This window comes from Delphinus delphis, chromosome 4, assembly GCF_949987515.2.
Source record: "Delphinus delphis chromosome 4, mDelDel1.2, whole genome shotgun sequence".
NCBI lineage: Eukaryota > Metazoa > Chordata > Mammalia > Artiodactyla > Delphinidae > Delphinus > Delphinus delphis.
In genome coordinates this window covers 105,800,338-105,825,028 of record NC_082686.1, presented here as the reverse complement: position 1 = coordinate 105,825,028, position 24,691 = coordinate 105,800,338, and the positions used below count along the sequence as shown (strand labels likewise).

General features: G+C 35.7%; 1 protein-coding gene across 1 annotated transcript in view; it reads left to right on the top strand.

Moving 5' to 3' along the window:
* The window catches only part of RSRC1 (arginine and serine rich coiled-coil 1), a 449,824-nt gene extending 428,891 nt beyond the window's left edge, over window positions 1–20,933 (top strand). The window contains exons 9-11 of the mRNA XM_060011225.2: window positions 13,245–13,351; window positions 19,525–19,677; window positions 20,323–20,933. Coding sequence (XP_059867208.2) covers window positions 13,245–13,351; window positions 19,525–19,677; window positions 20,323–20,415 — 353 coding nt within the window. The 3' untranslated portion in view covers window positions 20,416–20,933. The remainder of the gene's footprint in view (window positions 1–13,244; window positions 13,352–19,524; window positions 19,678–20,322) is intronic.
* The last annotated feature ends 3,758 nt before the right edge of the window (window positions 20,934–24,691 follow it).

The following is a 24,691-nucleotide window of genomic DNA, read 5'->3' as shown; positions in this document are numbered from 1 at the left end:
GTCCGGGAAGATCCCACATGCTGCGGAGCGGCTAGGCCCGTGAGCCATGGGCGCTGGGCCTGCGCGTCCGGAGCCTGTGCTCCACAACGGGAGAGGCCACAACAGTGAGAGGCCCGCGTACCGCAAAGGAAAAAAAAAAAAAACAGCTAGCTTTTAAGTACTCTGTAGAAATTCTTGAGAGCAATAAATAAGTATCTACCATTTTCCAAAGAGAGAGAGGGAGTCTTCAAGGAGCTTCCCTCCCCAATAAAGGAATGCCACATTCTTTAGCAATAGTAACCTGTGTTCAGCTCATCATTCAACAAATACCTGCTAGAGTTTTTGTGAATGCTTAGTATGACCCCAACACTTTTCTTGTTAGACTTTCAAACATCATTCACGCTCTTTGGCACATTGCTACTTTATAGCAAAATTTCAGTATGGTTGATAACCTTTTGGACCAGATCCGATTCTCTTAGAGCTTAAAGCTTTGCAGTATCTCTGACTGGACAGTCACAGAGAAATAAATATATTCTCCCTCGCAGTCAGCATATGAAGGAACAAGTAAACTTGTTTTACAAGGAACCTTCCAGTCAGTCATCACTTCTGAACAAAGACTTTTTGCCGTGAGTAATTATCATTTAAGGTAGTAACTGGCTTTACGAATGTGTTTACTAAACAAAATTTTTAGAAAGACAGCAGGGAGACATTGAAATTTATCTTTTAAATCCATTTTCTGCCTATTTCAGTAAAATGGCTTTCTGACGTGTTAGACAGTAATTGCTTCCGGGTACTTGTTTTACTGTCTGGCTAATCACTGTCTCATTGCTTCTGGATTATTGACCTCCTATATCCATCTGGCTGCCAGGATCAAGCCCTGAGTCAGCCTGTAAAAACTCTTCTTGAAATGTTTTAAATTAATTGTGGATTTGCAGTGGTTTCATTTTCAAAGGTTTATTTTTAGTGCTGATATTATGATATCCATTTTGTGATTATTAAGTGAATTCAAGCAGGCCTGGAAGTGTTTATGTGTGTATGTATTTGTGTGTATATATAAAATTTATATTTTATTTTTATTTATTTATTTTTAACATCTCTATTGGAGTATAATTGCTTTATAATGGTGTGTTAGTTTCTGCTTTGTAACAAAGTGAATCAGCTATATATATACATGTATCCCCATATCTCCTCCCTCTTGCATCTCCCTCCCACCCTCCCTATCCCACCCCTCTAGGTGGTCACAAAGCACCGAACTGATCTCCCTGTGCTATGTGGCTGCTTCCCACTAGCTATCTGTTTTACATTTGGTAGTGTATATATGTCCATGCCGCTCTCTCACTTCGTCCCAGCTTACCCTTCCCCCTCCCGGTGTCCTCAGGTTCATTCTGTACATCTGCATCTTTATTCCTGTCCTGCCCCTAGGTTCTTCAGAACCATTTTTTCTTTTTATTTTTAGATTCTACATATATGTGTTAGCATACGGTATTTGTTTTTCTCTTTCTGACTTAACTTCACTCTGTATGACAGACTCTAGGTCCATCCACCTCACTACAAATAACTCAATTTCGTTTCTTTTTATGGCTGAGTAATATTCCATTGTATATATGTGCCACATCTTCTTTATCCATTCATCTGTCAGTGGACACTTAGGTTGCTTCCATGCCCTGGCTATTGTAAATAGAGCTGCAGTGAACATTGTGGTACATGACTGTTTTTGAATTATGGTTTTCTCAGGGTATATGCCCAGTAGTGGGATTGCTGGGTTGTATGGTAGTTCTATTTTTAATTTTTTAAGGAACCTCCATACTGCTCTCCATAGTGGCTGTATCAATTTACATTCCCACCCACAACGCAAGAGGGTCCCCTTTTCTCCATACCCTCTCCAGCATTTATTGTTTGTAGATTTTTTGATGATGGCCATTCTGACTGGTGTGAGGTGACACCTCATTGTAGTTTTGATTTGCATTTCTCTAATGATTAGTGATGTTGAGCATCCTTTCATGTGTTTGTTGGCAATCTGTATGTCTTCTTTGGAGAAATGTCTATTTAGGTCTCTGCCCATTTTTGGATTGGGTTATTTGTTTTTTTGATATTGAGCTGCATGTGCTGCTTGTATATTTTGGGGATTAATCCTTTGTCAGTTGCTTTGTTTGCAAATATTTTCTCCCGTTCTTCCCAGTAAGTTTTATTTCATTAATCTTTATGCCACATATGCACCCTTTCTCTAGGTAGTGGGTGACCAGAACGTTAACAACTTGAGAACAAAGGCAAAAGCATTACTGGGGTTATACAAAGAAGAGAGTTGCAGATTTTTTTTTTTTAGCTCCTCTGCACCTAGGAGTGAGCATAACCAATGCTTTTGGGGGACTATAGGAGGGTATATCTTTCCACTTTCTCTCGGATGGAGGACTGAGTGGATACACTGTCTCTGGCTTCAGTATTCATTTGTGGAAAATTTGTCTTATTTTACTGTCATCCTCTGATAAACTGATGCATTCACTTTGCAAAATAAAAGACTATGGAGTTATTATATGCACTTATAAACACACTTTTGGGTAAATGGTTCTTCTGATCTTCCATTACTCTTCATTTTCGTCTCATTAATTTTCAGGTTTCAACACAAGTTTTTTAAAATAAGGATTTAAACATAAAACAGTAATCCTAGATAAAGAACTAAGGGATTTTGATATTTTGTAGATATTCTTTCTGTTTTTAGTAGTTTTTTGACCCTTACAAGTGTGTATATTAGTCACTATTAATATTCTTATTTTCTCTAATTTGTTATAAAAACATAACTTTACTACAATGATGCAGTACTTTTTAATCATGAGAAACTGTAAGAATATCTTTATATTAAACCCAAAATACAGAATGAATATGAGATCTTATTTTTATATTAACGTCTATATTTTGTAATGTATGTGGTATGTGTGTGTATTTATTTACTTTAGGTACATTTTACATTTATATGTTCACACAGATTTTATATAGAGACATTAAAAAAAACAGGCATAGCATTTGGGTGTTCATGGATGTTCGTTATATACATATATATATGTATGTATGTATATATATGTGTATACACACACACACACACATATATATATATGTTATTGGGGATGCAAAGATATAAAAGATAGAAGAACCTAGTAATTGCCTTTAAGATCAGAGTACAAAGCATTAGTTTGGATTTTACAAGGCCAGCCAGCAACAAAAGAGCAGTAATTTATGAGCTCAGCGTAAAAGAATAGCATAATTGCATTAAAAATTAATGCTAATGAACACTAAAATGGGGAAGGTGGTTATGATGAAAGTTTGTATTCATCTTCTCTGGTTTGAATGATGGCTAGTGGCTTGATTAATGGCTTAATTTCTATCAATTAGCGGGGAAAAATCTCCTGTGAGACAAGGGTAAATTGAGCATTGAATTACATATCTTGCTTTTGTGTGCTAAGAAAAAAGAGCTGCGTGTCTCTGATATTAGCCACAGTGACAAATGTGGTGTGCCCTGCGATGTCTGCATTAGCTCTCCTGACAGGCGAGTTGTGTGTGGTTATGGGGTGTTTGGAGATGGCTGGCAGACAGCATTCACTTCAAGTTCCTTAGAAATATACAACTCTTCCATCTACAGAATTTTAATTAAAGAGTCAATAAGAATTCTGGAATTAAAATGGATAACAGATAGCAACTTCAGAGTCTGTATTCTCTGTTAATCCAGTATACTTCAAATTATATTCCTTTCTTCTATCCTATTAAAATAAGAAAACTTCCAGTATCTTTAGCTTTGTTGGAATTATTACTTACCACTATTGAAAGTGGATTTGACTACCCATGTTTATTACATTTGAGAGAAGCATAAGGCAATAGTCTATGTAGTTTGTCTGCATAGTGTTTGTTTGTTTAGCCAAATTCTCAGAAACCATTCTAGTTTTTTGTAGCAACAATTGATGCACAATAAATAAGAACAGCTCTAAAGTAGTAATTTACCATTCAGGTTGTCTTCAGGCTTAAATGAAAGAATGATAGGTTTTCTAAAAACTTTATTTCTTTTATTCATTAATAAAGGTTTTCAGAATGTGACATATATAATTCTTTAAAAATTTAATCGAGTATGAAAGATTCCAAAAATATACATCTGTAATCTAGCTCAAGATAACGCCAGAAAACCAAGACAATATATATGGCATCTCCTCCAGAAATAAAGCCACGTTGTATTTTACTGAATGTATAAGCATTAAAATGCAGAATAAGAACAATACCAAGAACATTTATTATTCTAGTAAATGGGTAAAAAGGAAGAAAAATACATGTTTCTTGGCAGGAGTGGGTAAAGAATTTATTTGACTAGGAAATAATGACTGGATCACAATTCAGGGATTGGATCCCATTTCTTCCACCAACTAGCCCAGTGACCTTGGCCAAGTTACTTAGCCTCAGTTTCTCATCTGTACAATGAAAATAATAATAGTACTATCTCTTATGGTTATGACAGTTAAAAGAGGTAATCCATGTGAAGTGCTTAGCACTCAGTGCCATAAATGTAAGATTCTGTTACTGCCGTGATTACCGCTTCTGCTACCATAACAGCTCATCTGGCCTTTTTAACAACCATTTAAAAGAAAAATTAGCCTCTATGACCTTCCTCACTAGAAAGGCATCCCAGATATTGATGATCAAATATACGTCTGTTTTAAAACATGATTTCTACCACATGACTACCATTTTAGGGAGTGTGTGGTTGTAGACATCCATTAGGATTCTATATGGCCAGAAATTGAGGTTTATATACCAACTTTTTAGCCAACTTCCGTGTCTCAGTACAATTACTAAATCAGCCCTCTAGTCCTGTTACTAGTAATAGCTCTCAGTTACTAAGTGTTCTTAATGCTTCCTCAGCCCTGTGCTGAACACAAGTGTCATCTCCCAGATTTTCATGACTGTTCCTTCACATGATTCTTCTTTCTGCTGAAATCACCACGTCAGGAGTTCTTTCCTGGTTACCCCATCTGAGATAGCCCCCCTTTCTCCTTTGTAGCCCTCTACCCTGCTCTATTTTCCTTGATATTATATTGTTTATTTACATGTTTATTATTCGCTTCTTCCATTGAAACATAAGCTCCATGAGGGAAGAAAGAAACTCTTGTCTCTAAACCCTGGTATGCAGAACAATGCCTGAGTGTGCTCAAATATTTGGAAGTAGGAAAGGAGAGAGAAAGGGAAGGAAGAAAGGAGGGAGGCAACCTCTCAACCATCCTATGATGTTTCATCTATTATCCCCATGCCACAGAGGAGAGAACTGAGACCACCACAATGCACTTGCCCAAGGTCACAAAGCTAGTAAGTAGAAGAGACTGTTCAATCCAGATAGTCTGAACCCAGAGCTGTTAAAACTAACCACTTAGAGACATTTAATTTCTTAAAGTTACAAAACCTTTTATAATTTGACATTTCTCCCCCATAATGTTTTTTTAATGGTTATTTTAATGCCCCTTAATTTTTAAGTTTTCAACAAATGTTTATTGACTGCTTACTAAATAATAGAGTATGCTATACTAACTCCTGGAGTTGACACAGAAGGGTATGTCCCCTCTGCCTGGGGAAATGAAGCTTTTGCTCATGAAGAAATTAATATCAGTGGGAGTTAACATATGCTGAGAGCCAAATGAATTATAGAAGAGGCCCCTTTTCTCAGAGGTGGCAAGGGAAGTGACAGGGAGGATTCAGAAAAGGTAAGAGCATTCTAGGTGAGAGGAACTAAATGAGGTGGAATTTGTGTGGATTTTCAGTATGGATTTTGTTTTTCATAAAACCTAGTCTGATGCTCAATTCACTTGCACTTATTAAAATGTTTATCAGAAATTCTTCACTGGTTCAGTCACATTAAATTTATTCTTATTACTTAATTTGACATGGAAAGCAGTTTGTTATGAGTCTGTCTTGGACCCCATCCAAGGGGGGTTGTTATTAGAGACACTCCAGGAGCCTCACTGACATATATAACTTGGTACTGTATCATAAGCTTCCAGAAGGCTGATAGACAAGCCACATTCTACTTAAGAAGTTTTCTCATCTTTCACGTTATTTCTGGATATCAGTTCTGGAAATTGGTGCCCAGGGATATGAGATTTATGAACAACCTTAAAATGTTACGGTTGGATGGCTTTCTAATATATGTTTTATATGTTTTAATGAAAGAAACTTATTTAAAATACACTGTTTTGAACTGTTTTGAAGGGAAAGCAGTGGCTATATTTCATTAAAATTTGTGTTCATGAGGAGTTGCTTTAACTTTAGAATTCCAAGTGAGCTTTATGGTATGTTTTATTTGTCTACAGATTTTATTGAACAGCCATCTCCATTTACTTATTTATTGAATAGCCAGTTTGTTATTGTTTGCTTTTTTTCTTTTGTTCTTGCAAAGCACTTGAAAGTGCTTTATTTTTCAAAGACTTTGTTTTCAGTGTCTATATTGTACCATAAAAGGAAATTTTGCAGATATTTCCATTCTTGACTAAAATTTGAATCCATTTAAACTGAAAATAAGATCTTCTCTTGTATTATTCATGTATTTGTAGCAGTAGTATTAGTATATAAATTTTTTTTCCCCTTGGGAGAGAAAAGTAGCATAAGTAACTCAATAACTATGAAACCAACCAACCCAAACTCTTTGTAATATAAAATGCATTTTAACTTTGGGGAAATTCATAAATTATTAATATTCAAAAGTAGTCATTTGGAGATGAGATTTTAATGTGTAAGGTACCTTTCATGAAACTCATGTCGCTTAGCCCATTACATTTTGGGTAATAGTGCCATCTGCTGTTCTCTGCCTAGCATTGCTGCCAGTTTAGAGAGGTTGGCTTGTTGGTAATCTGCAAATGGTGTACATATTTAAATTTTGCCTTTTCAAATAAAAGGTTTATACTGGACCTTGTCATCTTTATCTACTAATCTTAAATTTGTGTACCTTTTGATAACACAGAAAATTCTGTAGATGTGTCATGTGAAATTGTCAAATATAACTCAAAGTAGCAGGTGAACCTAATTTTTATAACATCAACAGTAACTAATAAAATATTTGATTTTAATTTTTAATCACAAAAAGAACAAAATAATTGTCCATGCAGTGAGTTATTGACTTTTTTAGTCTGTAGTGACTTAGCATTCTGACTTCATTATTTTCTCTTTTATTATGAAATATGAAATATTCTACGGACATCTTGCAAGCAACCTATGGAAGTCATTTTGTTTACCAATAATGTGTTTATCAAAAAGCATCAAGTGCAAATAGATATGTTTACTTCATGTTTACCATGTTAATGTTTAGAAACATACTGTAATTTTTTTAAAAATTAATTTATTTAATTTTGGCTGCGCATGGGCTTTCCCTAGTTGCGGTGAGCAGGGGCCACTCTTCGTTGCAGTGCATGGGCTTCTCATTGTGGTGTATGGGCTTCTCATTGTGGTGTCTTCCCCTTTTGCAGAGCATGGGCTCCAGGTGTGCGGGCTTCAGTAGTTGTGGCTCTCGAGCACAGGCTCAGTAGTTGTGGTGCACGGGCTTAGTTGCTCCACGGCATGTGGGATCCTCCTAGACCAGGTCTCGAACCTGTGTGCCCTGCACTAGCAGGCGGATTCCTAACCACTGCACCACCAGGGAAGCCCCAGAAACATCCTGTAATTTTTATTCTCCCAGTAACTTTATCACTTGTTTTCATTTTTAACCCCATGGCTGATGAATACAGGATACTTTGTATGCTAGGCATTCATGCCAAGCATATAAACAATAACTAGGGGACTTCCCTGTTGGCACAGTGGTTAAGACTCTGCGCTCCCAGTGCAGGGGGCCTGGTTTGATCCCTGGTCAGGGAACTAGATCCCACATGCATGCCGCAACTAAGAGTTCACATACCACAACTGAGGAGCCCACATGCCGCAACTAAGGAGCCAGCAAGCCCCAACTAAGAAGTCTGCCTGCCACAATTAAGACCAGACGCAACCAAATAAATAAATAAATGTTTAAAATATATATATATATATAAACAATAACTAGTTTTAATTCACATTCTTCCCAGTCTTAAAATTGGTACAGAATTTTTAAATGACAAATTGGCATGTTAAACTTAAGAGCCTGAATGTAAAACAGTTTACTATAGGGACTTCCCTGGTGGTCCAGTGGTGGTTAAGACTCTGCGCTCCCAATGCAGAGGGCCTGGGTTCAATCCCTGGTCAGGGAACTAGATCCCGCATGACGCAACTAAGAGCCTGCCTGCCACAACTAAAAGATCCCGCATGCCACAATGAAGATCCTGTACGCGGCAATGAAGATCCTGCATGCCACAACGAAGACCAGGCGCAGCCAAACAAACAAACAAATAATAAATATTTTTAAAAATAAAAATAAAACAATTTACTATATATTATTGATGTGTTTTATTCTGCTTCCCAAAATGACAGGGTTATACTTAAGACATAGATTTGTGGACATTGATCTTAGAATTTTGAGTATGAAGCAGTTTAAAACATTTTTTATGCCTGTTTTCAGACAGCATGGAGCTGAGCTATTTATAAGACTAAAAATGAAATCTCCCATGCACCTTTCAAATTTTAATTTATAATCTACAAGCAATAAATGCTGGAGAGGGTGTGGAGAAAAGGGAACCCTCTTGCACTGTTGGTGGGAATGTAAATTGATACAGCCACTCTGGAGAACAGTATGGAGGATCCTTAAAAAACTAAAAATAGAACTAGCATATGACCCAGCAATCCCACTACTGGGCATATACCCTGAGAAAACCATAATTCAAAAAGAGACATGTACTACAGTGTTCATTGCAGCACTATTTACAGTAGCCAGGACATGGAAGCAACCTAAGTGTCCATTGACAAATGAATGGATAAAGATGTGGCACATATATTCAATGAAATATTACTCAGCCATGAAAAGAAATGAAATTGAGTTATTTGTAGTGAGGTGGATGGACCTAGAGTCTGTCATACAGAGTGAAGTAAGTCAGAAAGAGAAAAACAAATACCACATGCTAACATACATATGTGGAATCTAAAAAAAAGAAAAATGGTTCTGATGAACCTAGGGGCAGGACAGGAATAAAGACACAGACATAGAGAATGGACTTGAGGACACGGGGAGGGGGAAGGGTAAGCTGGGACTAAGTGAAAGAGTAGCATTGACATATATACACTACCAAATGTAAAATAGTTAGCTAGTGGGAAGCGGCCACGTAGCACAGGGAGATCAATTCGGTGCTTTGTGACCACCTAGAGGGGTGGGATAGGGAGGGTGGGAGGGAGACGCAAGAGGGAGGGGATATGGGGATATATGTATACATATAGCTGATTCACTTTGTTATACAGCAGAAATTAACACAGCATTGTAAAGCAATTATACTCCAATAAAGATGTTAAAGAAATTTAATTTGTATATCACTCTCTTACTCTTTAATTTAAATATCACATTCTTTAATTTAAATATCACCAGTAAAATGGTTCCCACATTGAAAGGTAAAAGCTATTTTGGTTTATTTTCATATTGTAAGTCAAGCAGACAGGCTTTCCCCTATCTGCCCTGTCACTTTGTTAGTCCTGAAGTGATCTTTAAAGAAACACAAACATAATGTTCTGTTTTTCCTCTAATCTTTCTCCTTCCTTCCTTTACAGTTTCTCCAGTGCTATTTTGTTAAATATACTGGCCCTTTGGCCAGCTTCTGTGATAACACTTTTATTTGTATTAGGAGCTGGTTGTATGCCCATATTTAAAGCTACAAACACTGCAAGCTTTAGACATCAAGTACTGTTTGTGAACTCACCTCTGACATTTAATACTAATGATGTGCTTTGTAAATCCAAATGAGGGAATATGTTAGAGAAAAAATCCGAGGGGTCAAACAGTTGATACATATGAGACATCATCCTGAAGTCAGAAATATTGTTTTTGGTTGGGAACTAATGATTGTGAAATAATTGTGAAACTAACACCTACACAAACAAATGTGTTTTCATGTTGACCTGTTAAAGTTGAATCACTTGGAATGGTATCCATTATGATTTTTCTCTGCTATATTAATGCCATTATACATGTAACTAGTAAAAATATTATCCTCTGGTACGGCACATGTTAATAAGTTAGCTGGGCAAAGAGTCTTCTCTCATTTCACATGCTCAGTTAGTACATTGCATAATTAAAAGGAGCTTTTATTCTAAAGCATGTGGAACTATTTGCTCTTCCATGACACTCTGACAGTGTTTGCTTTTTATATAGGAAAATATATTCTTCCAAAGATGTGAGTGTTGGCTGTGACAGCTGTTACTTCCAAACATTCCATGCAGGATTTCTCACCTGAGAAAAGACTGGTTACAGCTGTCAGGGACACATCTCAGAAGCACTGTCTTTCTCTTAAATAAACTGGAACTTGCATAAGACTATATGCTTATAATTTGTGATTGGCCAAAAATTGAAGCAGAGATTTTTCATAAAATGTTAATTTTTATTGAATGTGTTAGACCAGATTTCATACTGTCTATATCATTTAACCTTTTCAACTTAGTATGTAAAAATTACTTTGATGCAAATAACTCTACCTTGTTAAACCAGTTATTACAGTTTTTTTTTAATAAATTCAGTTATGATTCATACAGGCTAAAACCCTGGCATTTTTAGATGCCTTAGCTGAGTATTCAGTGGCTCCTAATTCAGGTGTGTGTTCGTTTCAGCTTAGACCAAGAGTTTAAACAGTAAGGTTGTGAACCATAATGTTGCATTTTTCTTGCCCAGCTAGCATGTGAGAAAAAAATACAAAAGTATGAAATGATACATGCCTGTGGCTATTTATTAAAGCACTAACTGTAAAAACAAAGGACTGGAAACAACTCAGATGACCATCAACAGGGCATTGGTAGGAAAAACTATCATAAAACCATAAAATAGGTTACTGTATAGCTGTAGCATAAAATGAGGAAGTCTCTATACTGGAAAACATAGTGTTAAAAGTGAGAGAAGTAATATACATAGGAATGTATAGTATGCTAATTTTGTGTAAGAAAGAAGAGAATATGTATACTTATATTTTCAGAAATAAGCAATGGAAAGATAAAAATCAAAACCTAATAAAAAATGATTACCTATGGATTGGGGGAATGGGATAGGAAAGGAAACCTAGACTTCTCTGAATGATGTTGTTTTAATTTTGACTTTGAAAGCATGTAAGTGTTTTATGCAATTAAAAAGCAAATATTAATTATGAAAACAGTAGAGCAAAACAAGATTTAAAAAAAAAAACTGAAACAAATGAACCTAACTATATATCAAGTTGGTAGCATAATCACATGGAGAATCATTTCAAGTGACTTTAGAGTATAGTGTTTTGACAATTCATCAGTGGAATAAATCCTAAGATCAAAAAGAGCCATAAAGAAATTTTAAACTATTAATTCATCTTGTTAATAGTAATATTTGTCTTACGATTTTGAAACTAATATATATTCAACTCACATATTAGGAAAAACAGCTAAGTACTTTTGATCACATCATTAAGGCCTAATATTCTTAGAATAAGAGAAAAGATATACAAATATAACTCACATTCGATTTTCTTTTCTAAAAGTATGTATTTCCTACCCCACCCACTGAAAAAGCTGAGAAGCGGTGATAATCCAGTAACAACAAACACCCCTACTGCTCAGGTTACTGTCTTTAAGTATCATTCCCCACTAAAAGGAATCCAGGCCCTTTGGAGAAATGGCTGATTTCAAGTCTGAGACAGGAACTGTACAGGATGAACCTGGGACATCTTATCACACTTTAACAAAAGAGATCATATCAAAAGGATGCAGGGACCAACATGAAGAGGCTCCCACTACCCAAAGGTAGAATCAAAATATGAAAATGACTATGATGGACTGAAGTACATTACATATATAAATATTCATGAGCTCATAATGGTCATCTTTGGACCAAAATTGATAAATTAAGGGAAAGAAATATTTATTCTGCCTTTTCCTCTAGACTATATTTCACAGTTACAAAGTAGTCGATGAAGGAAGTTCTTCGAATCACAGCTAATAAATGCAGGACAAATAATAGAATTAGAAAAAAATGACCATTTTGCAATGTCTAATAAAATAATGGAGCTAAGCAACAAACATTGTCTGCTAAAACCATGAAGTGAAAGGTTGGTGGAGAACTAGGGTCAGGCTGACATCACCTTGGACACACTGATCAATCTTAACATCATTAGAAGTGGGAGAAGCACATCCTGATATGATGTAATAGGAATTACATAGCACCACCTGTGATGTATTCTTTACCAAAAGAAATTGAACCTGAATATTATCCCTGTCTAGATCTAACTGCTGGTTTACACAAAGTATGAAGGACAGAAGAACATGTTAAATGGCACCATGAGAATAAAATCAGCAAAATCCAGAATGTAGAAAATTGTAAAGGCTAAAATGATCCATTTTCTTCAATAAATAAATGACAATGAAAGGAAGGGATGGTGGACCGTATGTGATGAAAAGGAATTTAAGATACTTGTCGTCTAAGTGTAATGTGTGGACCTTGTTTGGATCCTCTTTCAGACAAACCAACTGTAAAAAAAGCACTTGGACAATCAGTGAAAATTAAACATGGATTATATAAGATGATATTAAGGAATTATTACTGATAACGTTGGGTTTAAAGATGGTATTGTAGTTATGTTGCTAGTTTGTTTTGTTTTTTTAAGCCCTTATCTGAGATGCCTAAAAAAATATTTAGGGGTAACATGGCATTATGTCTGGGATTTACTTTTAAATACTCCAGGTCCACCCCCCAAAATTGAAGTGGGCATGGATAGATTAAATAAGAATAACAGAAAATTAATGATTACAGAAGCTGAGTGATGGGTGCAGATGGATTCATTGTGCTCTTATTCCTTTTTCCTTTTATGTATTTCCATAGTAAAATTGGAAAAAAAATGTAAAGTCCTCCTTCCAGATTAGCACAGATTAGCTTGGATCATTTTAGCAGTACCTTCTCGGCAATGTTTTAGGTTTTAGGTGAGAGTCTTAGTGGATAGGAATGTTATCTTTGTGGGTCTCCAGGGGGGGCAAAAAGTTTCTATTATAACTTAACCATAATGTCTTTTTTTTTCCATCCAGTTAAATTTCATAAGTCATAAAATTACTTCATAGAAAGAACATTGCTTAGGTATAGTGTTGATAACAAGCTGACAAACCAGAATACACTGACATAATACCTTCTTTTTTAGACCAAGCCACCCTGGTAGAACAAGTAAAAAGAGTCAAAGAAATTGAAGCCATTGAAAGTGATTCTTTTGTTCAGCAAACATTCAGATCAAGTAAAGAAGTCAAAAAGGTAAGTTTTCATCAAGGCATTATGAATAAGCCTTTAGATTCCAACTAAAGGGATGCTTTATTAATGGATTTTACTTAAATGTAAGTGCTTCTTCTTCTAATAGATGAAGTAAGGTGAGAGTGTATCAGCATGTTATTGAGAGAGAGAATGAATCAGTGAGAATCAGTTCAAGTTTAACTTGTTAAAAAAAAAACTGTGAAAATGTATCTGATGCCATTTTTATTTTAAAATTCACCAAGAAGGCAAAGTATAAGATGTCAACATACAGTTCTATAACAATAATACACATTTCATGAACGTACACAGTTTTCTTTTCAAATGTATACGTCTACTTTTTGAATTGACATTGCTAGAGAAAAGTTAGAAAAGAACTTTAACAATAAAATTATTACCCAAATAGTAACATATATTTACACTCTTTGCCCATATGAGTATCACTTATTCAACTCTAATAAAAGGAGCTTTGATTGGCATTTTATTTCTGTTGAATACTTCATGTATTCTTTCAATCATTGTCAGGGCTGCTTTTTGGAATTTGTGTTCCTTTAGTTGGAAAAAGCTGTCTACTGTGAAATACATGTATTCTTCAATATCATACATCTAATGAAGACATGGTATAGCTATCACTTATTCAGAAATACTCTATATCTGTAGATATATTAATGACTGTATAGTATTCTACTGATGAATGTATCATAATTTTTTTTCTCTGATAGATATTTTAGTAGTTGTAAGTTTGGAGGTGTTGCATACATGTTTGTGAATATCCATTATTATCACCTTAGATAAAATTTTCAAAATGGAGTTGTTAAAGGTTAATATTGTTTATTTTCATACCTGTTCCCAAAGTCATTCACCCAAAATATTGTATCGATTCAAATTCCACCTCGAAATGCAGGGAGATGTCTGTCTCTCACACCCTGGTTAACACCAAGTCTTATCAGACTTTTTCATGTTTAATGACCTGATAGGTAAAAATTGACCTTTTGTTGTTCCATTAGCATTTCTTTTGTTATTAGTGAGAGGGACACCTTTTCAATTACCATATGTATTTTAAAATAATTCATTATGGGGACATGAATTGAGCATGTGCAGGATGCCAGGATGCACTAGACAGCCTTGGTTAATCCACGGTCCTTGCCCTGTTATTTTGCTGATTTCATTTGAATATTTTGTAGTTTGCCACCACAACTCCTGAAAAAAAGGAGCTGTGAAATGGACATTCACAAATATAGTTGCCCATTTTATTAAATATCTTACTCATACTTAATAAGAAGTCCTAAAAGAATTGTAATTTGTTTTGAAGTTTACTTGCATAGTATTTGTTTTCTGGAGTTCACCTTGACTTCCCAGTTCTCACTGCACACACTTAAGATAACCTAGCATTTTCTTTCTGTGGAAATATTTATTCCTCTATGTTAATACACTAGGTTTTCTTCTAAACAACTTTTTCCCATTTGGTATTAATTATTAATATAGTAAATTTATTTTTAATTCCATTCCTCTCCTCCAAGATACTAAGAGTTCTTCCAGTAACTAGTAAAATTGGCAGTGAGTAAGGAAATTGATCTAAAGCCTGCTTAATATAGCGGAAAGAGCATGGGCTTTGGACTCAAGGAGATCTGAGTTTGAATCTTAACTTTCACACTTCCTAACATGATTGATGATCTCGAGAAAACCTCTCAACCTCTTTCCAAGCCTCAGTTTCCAAATTCATAAAATAGAGCTAATAATTCCTACTTTTTAGAGTAACCGAGGGTTAAATATAATGATTATCAAATATGTAACATGGTTCTTGATCCATAAACTGTTTGTTTTAAAATTATATACTCTAGCATCTAAATTATTTGCTATCTAAGTATATTCTATAAACTAAGTATGGTGCTTGAAAACTACTACTACTATAGGCACTCAGACTGTCTGAAGTATAAACCTTACCCCATTTACATTTCTCTAATATGCCCCTTACTTTCCCTGAGTCTCCATGCTCACCAGTAAGACAGACCCCTTGCTGAGAAACACAGAAATTCTTTAGATATCTGGTTGCACCTTAAAAGATTTTTTAAATGTAATAATATCCATATATTTGAATTCCAAGGTTAGTCATTTTTTTACCTTGTTTATATTCTCTAGAAAAGTTTTAAAATATTATTTCTTATAGTTATTAATCTTAAGATAACTGATTAAATCCAAGAGAAAAACTCTTCTTCCCATATCTATAACAAAACCCTATATATAGTTAAATGGGCTTCCCTTGGGAGCAGTTTAAAGGAATTTCACCTACATCTCTCATCAAAGGGACCACCATTATTAATTATTTTAATAATTAGTTTTTGTTTGCTTTAGTTTTTAGTGCTGAGTTGGGATTTACTCAGCTTCAATGTAGCTTTTCTTGTACTTCCAACTTAGATGCCACCATTAAGGATTGAGAGGTCTAGGATGGAACAGGAGGCTCTTCATTTTGTAAGCAACCTTCATAAATCTGTGTGAGGGAAACCCACCTTCTGTTTCAACTATCTTTCAAAAAGAGGTTCCCCTTAACAGTAATTCATAGAAAGAAATAAAATCAATCTGGAAAGCCTAGAACTAGCTAGTTCTTGGTTGGATAAGTATGACAGAGAAGCAGAAGCAGCCTAGAAATGTTAATCCAGCACTGTGAATTGAGCCCCTTAGAAATACATTTAGTTAAAATATTTTACCAACATTTTTGTTTCTTTCCTCTAAAATTCAAACCAAATTGCAATAAATCTTGCATTTAGCCATTAGGAAGCGGTGGTCAAAAGCATGAGATGTAGACTCAGATCTGGAACCACACTTTGATTCTGCCGTTTACTGGTCATATGTCCTTAAACTACATAATAGTCTCATTAAACCTTGGCTCTCGTCCCTTAAAATGGGGATAATACCCGTAGCAGAGGTTTTTATAAGGATGAGCAAGATACTTTACATAAAACAGTTAACCAAGTGCCTGGCGTATAGTAAGTGATCAAGAAATGAAAGCTGTCACTACTCCTCCTCTTCCTGCTGCTGCTACCAAGGGCTGTATTTGTCTGTGGCTTCCTTCAGAGGGATTGTAGATACAAGGATTCCTGTTTTGGTTGGGCCAGAGACTGTTTTATGTAATTTTTTATGGTCTATAGATCCTAAAATGCTCCTTATTTGAGGCTTGGTGATGAAGCAAATTAAAAATTACTTTACACAGTAACTTTCTAGTTTCATGTATAGACATAAGCTTTGAACCAATTTGTTTCAATACAGCCGTTTGGAAATGTTAAAGCAGTAAACAAATGATGTAAAACAGTGTTGTATCATAGCCCCACTTTTGTATATATTTAATGTAAAATAACTAAAATAATGATGACTACCATTAATACTAGACATTTAACATTTATAATTTAACTAATATCCTAATAACCCTTAATTATAGCTGAGATTCCGCAAATTTCATAACCCAGGGTCAAACTGCTAATAAATGGTAAAAAGCAGCAGCCAAACCAAATTTGTCCAACTCCAGAACTAATCAATCTCTCATAATTGTGAACTCAATGCATATTCCCTGTTGAAATATAAAGAATATGCTAAAAGGCCACAGAAGATGGCATTTACCTTGGTGAATGTACAGTAGTATAAGATATTAGCCATCCAACACTAGACTTACATTAGTCATCGCGTTTCAAAATGATCAGAAGAGCAGTGATGGGCCAACAAAGAATAAATTCGCACTGGACTGTAATATAAAACAGAGGGCCAATTTATTAGTTTAGAAAGTGGTATCCCTTTCCAGTTTCTAAAATGTCTGTGTCTACAGTATAAGGTAAGGATTCAGGATGCCCAAGAAGATGAATTATTTATCAGGAGATGACTTAGCAAAGTAAATTATCTAGAGGACCATTTCATCCAGGTCATGGGCAGATGTGATGGGCTATTCCTGTTGCATAGCAAAGACTAACTCTCTTGAGGACTAAATTATGAACCAAGTTTCAACATCCTTCTCTCCTGGACAGTGCTACATGCATTGGTATAAAGTTTGTAATATCTCTGAAAAAGGCTTTTCTGTAACTAGTGACCCCTTCTGTTGGTAGATTCTTTAGCTGTGTTAATTCCACTAATTTAGCTAGGGAACTATTACCAGAAAAGTGGCTGTTACCAATGACATGCTAGACAGTTTGTCTCCTGCAACACATATTGATTTAACTAGTTTTACTTTGTGCAATCATATTTTTCTGGTGTGAGTAGAAAGATGATCTGATAGTTCCTGCTGTATCATCAACTTAAGGAACCAATCTTGTTTTCAGACTGTTCTCCCAAATAAGCTTATTACCACTTATTCAATCCAAAAATTGTTGTATTTGGCAGATATCCGCCTATGTTCAAAAAGAGGGTAAATAACTCTAAGCAGCATGGTCATTTGTTCTTTCATACTTTTAAGTACGTGTTAAAACAAGTTTTTCCAAACTGAACCACCAGGTGGCAGTGCTACTCAAAGCCAGATGTTTGATAGTAGCCATGCTAAGAGTTTTTTAATAGTCAAATTTTCTCTAACAGCTTTCCTCACTTAAATAAAGAAGCAATTGATGGTTTTCCTCACACGTTTTTTAAATTATACATTATTAAATAATAACTTCTACACTCTGATCCTAACCCCTGAGAACTTTACCTCTTGTGCATATAAGCACTTTTCAAAGAAAACTTTAATGTACTGTGTAGGTAAAAACAAAATGAGATTACTTGGTTTCTGTAATAGAATGTTATCTCTGCCACCTGCACATGTGCGATCCACATGTTTGGCAACTAGAATAACAGCACTTCACAATTTTTCGAGGTAGTTCCATATGGACAGCCAGTCTCCTAGCTGAACCCTATCAAAGCATGGCCTAGATATGCAGAATGGCATGCTCTTACATTCCCTGCTTGGCAAGGTAGAGTACCAAAAAATTATGTCCTGGACCTCACTGGACTAACATACTTCCCACTTTCCCCTGTGCAGAATATTGGGCTTTACTGTTACGTGTCTTCAGTTTTATAAAGGGTCAGTGTAATATCACTTAGGGCTATGAGTCTTCTATGACCACTATGTTGGAGACATAGAAAAGTTTGGGATCTGGGGAAAAAAATATTGGCTCCAAAATATAAGAAGAAAACTGCCAAATCAAATTTACCAAATATTTCTTTAAACAGCTCTATGTAACTTGTTACAATTTGTGATTATGTATATATTTTGGTATTTGTTAGAGATCTGTCATCCCATTAGCAAAATGTAATCTCCAGTTTGCACAGGGAACATATCTTCTTTTTTTTTTAATTAATTAATTTTATTTTTAGTTGCATTGGATCTTCGTTGCACACAGGCTTTCTCTAGTTGCGGCGAGCAAGGGCTACTCTTCGTTGCGGTGTACAGGCTTCTCACTGTGGTGGCTTCTCTTGTTGCAGAGCATGGGCTCTAGGTACGCGGGCTTCAGTAGTTGTGGCACGCGGGCTCAGTAGTTGTGGCTCGCGGGCTTCAGAGCGCAGGCTCAGTATTTGTGGCCCACAGGCTTAGTTGCTCCGTGGCATGTGGGATCTTCCCCGACCAGGGCTCGAACCCGTGTCCTGGACAAGGAACATATCTTCTTATTCTCCCTCGTGTACCCAGTGCTTAGCAATTAATAGTGCTTAGTAAATACTGGTTAAATAGATGGATCTCCAACTCTGAGATAAATTACTCTAATAAAGGATCAACTAATTCATGCATATTTCATTTTCTAGATGTTTTCCCCAGTGACCTCTGTTTTGCACTTCATTCAGAGAAGTGGATGTTCAGAAGTAAAAAAGTCAAAAGAAAATAGAAATTGAAAAACTGTATGTGTAGAACCAATAGGGGTAGAAAAAAAGGCTAAGTAGGAATTTAGATATGTGAAATGTATGTACTTTTGCAATAGTATAGACTCATAAGTACCAACTTCTTAAGAAAAATATGCTGATTGTAAGAAATAACATTTTCACAGTGTTTTTGTATTTGTTTGCTTACTTCAGGAATAGTTGTTTCTCATTCAATAACCTAGGGCCATTTTGTGGTTAGTATCATCTCAAAGGAGGCCAATTGAGCAGTTATTATTCAAAATCAGAAATATTATTAAAGCAACATTTTAATTGCATATTGTTATCCAATTAATAGCATGTATTTCATGTTTCAGTCAGTGGAACCTAGTGAAGTGAAGCATGCAGCTGCAACATCAGGACCAGCATCAGTAGTGGCTGACCCACCGAGTAATGAAAAAGAAATAGACCCTAGCAGCATCCCCACTGCTATCAAGTACCAAGATGACAATTCTCTGGCCCATCCAAATGTAAGATACTTAAACCTTAAGAATGTCAGTTTAAGTCTAGTTGACTGAAGTTAATTCAAACTGTTGTCCTTTTGGGCTGGTGACAAGAAGACCATTGGAGGAAATGGATCCATATGTTCCTATTTGCTAAAAATAGGCAGTTCACCCCCAGCCTTTAGAGCTGTTACACGTATTTGAAGCTGGTTTGGACCAACTCATGTTACCTGACTTCTAGGAGATTCTTTCTATGGGAAAGAAAAATGGGCAAAAAGAAGTTTTGTTTTATTTTTATTCTGGCACTAAAAGATCTAATTCTGGCTCTGCTCCAGTTGGCTCATGGACTGGGAGCATGTCATTAACACCACATCGTGCTATCTTCTGTGAATTAGTGTCATACCACTGTGTCTTCAGAAAGATTGTAGGAAATAAACTTTACAAAATGAAATGTAAAACTGCTAACCAATGATTTTGATGTTAGTCCTTTTACTCTAAAACTTTCTGAGCATTATTCCAAATAGATGATCTTCAGTTAAGAGGTCATCAATATTTAAATAGTATCCAAATCTTGTGCTGAAGGATGTATTCTATACAAGTGATTTATAAGGTCAAATCTAAGCTATTGGCAGACAATAACATTTTTTCTTCTTTTTTCTTTTTTTATTTCAGTTATTTATTGAGAAAGCTGATGCTGAAGAAAAGTGGTTCAAGAGATTAATTGCCCTCCGACAGGAAAGGCTAATGGGCAGTCCTGTGGCCTAAAGTTATGTTCATCTGGTTGAATTAACAGTAACATTGGAAATTTAGGTTTTTAAATCCCTAATACTTTAATACTTTAGTACTTAATATTTTTAAGTATTAACTCTTAAAAATAAGGTAGCTTATTATATAAAAAGGTAACCTCATTTCATTCTTTTCTCATGTAGGCTTGAATATTTGTTGAGTTGAACTTAATCAAATATTGTGAACATTAAAACTAGTGTAAAGTTTAAGAATGCATGAAAATGTCATACTGTTAATAAAGCTAATCCTGAACATATTGGTATTAAGGCAAATGGTACACAGTAGTGTTTCTGAGTACAATTTGAAAAATATCAAGTTGCCATTTAAAGACACAATTTTGACTAGTCATGCATATAAAAGAGTCGAAGTATATGCTATAAATATGAGATTTTATCTTCCACGTATTATAAAACCATATTTGAATCTTTTATTTCACCTTATTGAAAAATTTTAGGCACAACAAAAAGCACTGTAAACAACCTAAGCAGCATGAACCATGTTACTCTTAGAGGAATAATACATTTAGTAAAAAAAACTACTTGAAAATTAAATAAACTGATGGTTTATTTGCTTAGAGATCAGCTTTTACTAGGTGATCCTTTGAAACATGTTAGCAGGTCCCAGCTCATTCTTTTAAAAATTACATGTTCATGCTAGACCTAAGCAGTTGGCCAAATACTCATGATGGGGAATTGTTTCTGAGAAAACTGGTAAGAGCTCTCACTTCAGTGTTACTTAACCAACTGCTATACCCTGCAGAGGAAGCCAGCTAAGTGTAGTTTTGATAAGGCTATCTGTCATCGTAGAATACCTTTCTCTGGTAGCTGAATGAAAATCAACTATGCGTTCCATACTGAACAGGCCAGAGATAAGGACTTTTAGGCCTGCCTTACAAACTGCCTTCAGCAGCTGACATGAGTTATTTCCCTTTTCTATTTTGTTCTGCTCGAATTTGTATCTATGAAGACTGTAGCCCAGAACACAAGATAAGCATGAAAAGTTCTTGGGCTAAGATTACCAATATATAGGACATTTTGATGCCATCTTTTTATATTTCTGAAACTACTAAAGTTGTAATCCCTGTTAAAAATGAAAAATATAAAGAACGTAAAATCAGTTGCAAAAGGGATGGAAAATAGACTGATGACCAAATACTTGTTTTTATACAAACATGTTTTCATATTCTGAATATATGCTAGTGGGTTTTTTTTCCTTAGCTATAAGTGGAAGTGCCCAGTATGAACTCAGGTGTGTGTGGTTTTTAACATACACAAATTTTTAGTGATTTTTAAAAGGGATTACTGGTACTGAATAATTTTATATTTCCTTTATTACATAACTTATAAATAGTAAAAGGACTATCACCCTTTGGGGAATTATATTTTAGTGGTCTAGGCAAGAATATGGGTTGTCATTTGGGCCACTAGTGATTCTCCAGAGAAGCTAGACTAGGCATTTTTTCTCAGTATGCCTGATGTTCCTCATTTATAACATAGTGAAAATATTATGATCCACTTTAATTATATTTCACACCAGAGTTCCTCTTTGGCAAGTAGCCCAAATACAGATGCTTGAACTGTAATAGATTTATATTTTAAAGCTAAATTTCTCATAGAGATAGAGAATCAAGTTATTTTTTTAATTAACTAAACTTTAGTCCCTGCTAAACTCAATGACTATTCCCCTTCTTCCTGATTTCCAATGTGATTCATTTTAATATATTACTTAACTTTGTTTGCCTGCATCCTGTTGAAGACTACAATATTACCACATAAGCCAAATCAAATTTAATGAGAAAGACTTCATAGACCACTATCAAACATATCACCAAACTCATGGTACGCGATCCATGCGGGCCTTCTTTAATATCCTAATATAATGACTCTATAAAACAGAACAGTCCCTTTCATGTCAGTTGACTAGTGGCAACAGTTTGGACTTACATGAGACCTCAGAGTGTTTTTTGAAACATTGACTTCACACAAAATGATGAGTACTAATAATACAAGTTTTCATTTCTGAACAAGTGCATTTTCAGGGAAAATGGAATAAGAACTTTTTTTTTCTGGCACTCCCTAATTACGAGGAGGCAGATACCTAAGAATATGAGCACAGAACACGCTGAGTCTTTCACCTACTTCACTTCAGCATCCCAGCAGGTGAAATGAGGATACTAATAGCCTATCTGCCTATTTTGATTTTTCAGTAAAATAACACAAAAGAAAGCCCGTGGTAGAAAAGTGTACTGTTTATGCCAAGGGAACATTTTGGCATGGTAGCCCATCTTAACGGAAATATGGAACAAATAGTCGCATGGGTAATTATTTGAAAAACTACACTCCATCTTCAGTGTACTCCTTATGTATGTGTTTGAACTGCCATGGCCAATAGACCCCAGCTTTGTCCCCAGATTTCTCTGATGTCCCTCCCTGCCAAGACCACAAGAAACCCTGATTGCTCTGCAGTTAGTGACCTACTATCTGCTTACTGGGGGATCTCAGGGCTTCTTCCATCAGATTTACCCACTTACTCGTTAACGTTTTTTTGACTACCTAGTTTGTGCTAGGCAGAGTAAGGGTAGTTGGGTATACATAGGTGAATCCAGTGGGGATCCTGCCCTCAAGAGGCTTAGTTATGAAGCCCAGACATGCATATGACATAAGAGATATAATACTTAGTGGCAGAGGAGAGGACATGGTTGCAAAAAAGAGAGAGATTACTGCAAGTGAGAAAATTAAGGAAGCCTTTGGAGCCACAGGAACTCACAGCTATCCACTTCCACCTTCCTGGTAGCTGCTGTAGGGGTCTGGGAACTGTTGCACTTCCAACCCAAGGAAGAGTCCCTCTTGTGAAAGACCCAAGTGGCCCTGCCCTCTCGATCCTATTAAAATCCAAGCAAAATTTTAGGTTCCTGGTCGCCCTCTGGCTTTCTCTGATCATTTCTTCCTTTTGGTGGAGAATCAGCTGAATAAGCTGATTTGTCCACTATCATCAGTCTTGTGTCACCACCACTTGTCAGCCAAGATGACTTGAGTGAGACGTGTAATGGTAGCTGAAGGAGACTTTCAGTACTTCTAAGAAAGGATTGCATCTGCCAGTAAGGCCTTGCACAGCAGTGGGGACAAAGGTGTGTTCCCTAATCCCCTGTTTTTCCATTGTGTGCTATTACAGAAAGCATTGTTTTGGAATGAAAAGACACAATTCATTTCCTTGTGGTTAGGTCTGTCTCCAAATTTTCCTTTGGTTTGGGTATCAAGTGAAAATCTTGGTATCAAGTGAGTAACTAAGGTAGTAACAAAAGCTAGAAATGAAACAAGACACGGGACATTTTTGGTCACTAAACTATGGATGAATTGATCTGGAATTCTTACACCCATGTTACTCCTTCCTTCCCCCCCTTTTCCTACCCCCAAATTCCTCATGAGTATGACGGAAGAGGTCTTGAACCAGCTCCTGGCCATTACTCAGTGGATACAGTGCTTGAATTATTCAGAAAATGTTTAAATGCCATCCTTTAAATGTAAGCCCTACTTATTACTCTTTGGAACTCCTTTATGGAATAATGGAAAAGCGAGTCATCTTGATAAGAAAATATCTGAGTCTTTACAGAAGAACAAGGATAAAAATGGAGGTAAGAAAGAACTCTTTGTGAATTCTCTAATCATCTTCACCTTTTTTCATAGAGATGGGTGTTGATCAGTATATTCTATTTGGTGGGTTCTTTCCCAAATCAAAGAAAATGCTCTGTCATCATGTATTTCCAAGTTATTTTTGCTATTATTGTATCCCCAGAATCTAGTCCATGCCTGACACAAGAAGTCTCTCAATAAATATTTGTCAATGAAGGAAAAATGAATTTGCTCATCTTAAATGGGCAGTCTGTTTAGCAGTATGGTTATTTAAAATACTCAAGCTATTTGGAGCCAGTGCAAAAACAAATAGGTGTCTAGGTATGTACCCAAAAGAATTGAAAACATGGTCTTAAAGAGGTATTTGTACACCCATGTTCATAGCAACATTATTCATAATAGCCAGGGAAGCAACTCAGGTGTCCATGGATGGATGAAGTAAAATGCAGTGTGTGTGTATATATATATATATATACACACAATGGAATATTACTCCGCCTTAAAGAGGAAGGAACATGTATGAACCTTGAGGACATTATGCAAAGTGAAATAATCCAGTCACAAAAAGACAGACGCTATATGATTTACGTAGAAGAGGTACTTAGAGTAATTAAAATCATAAAGAG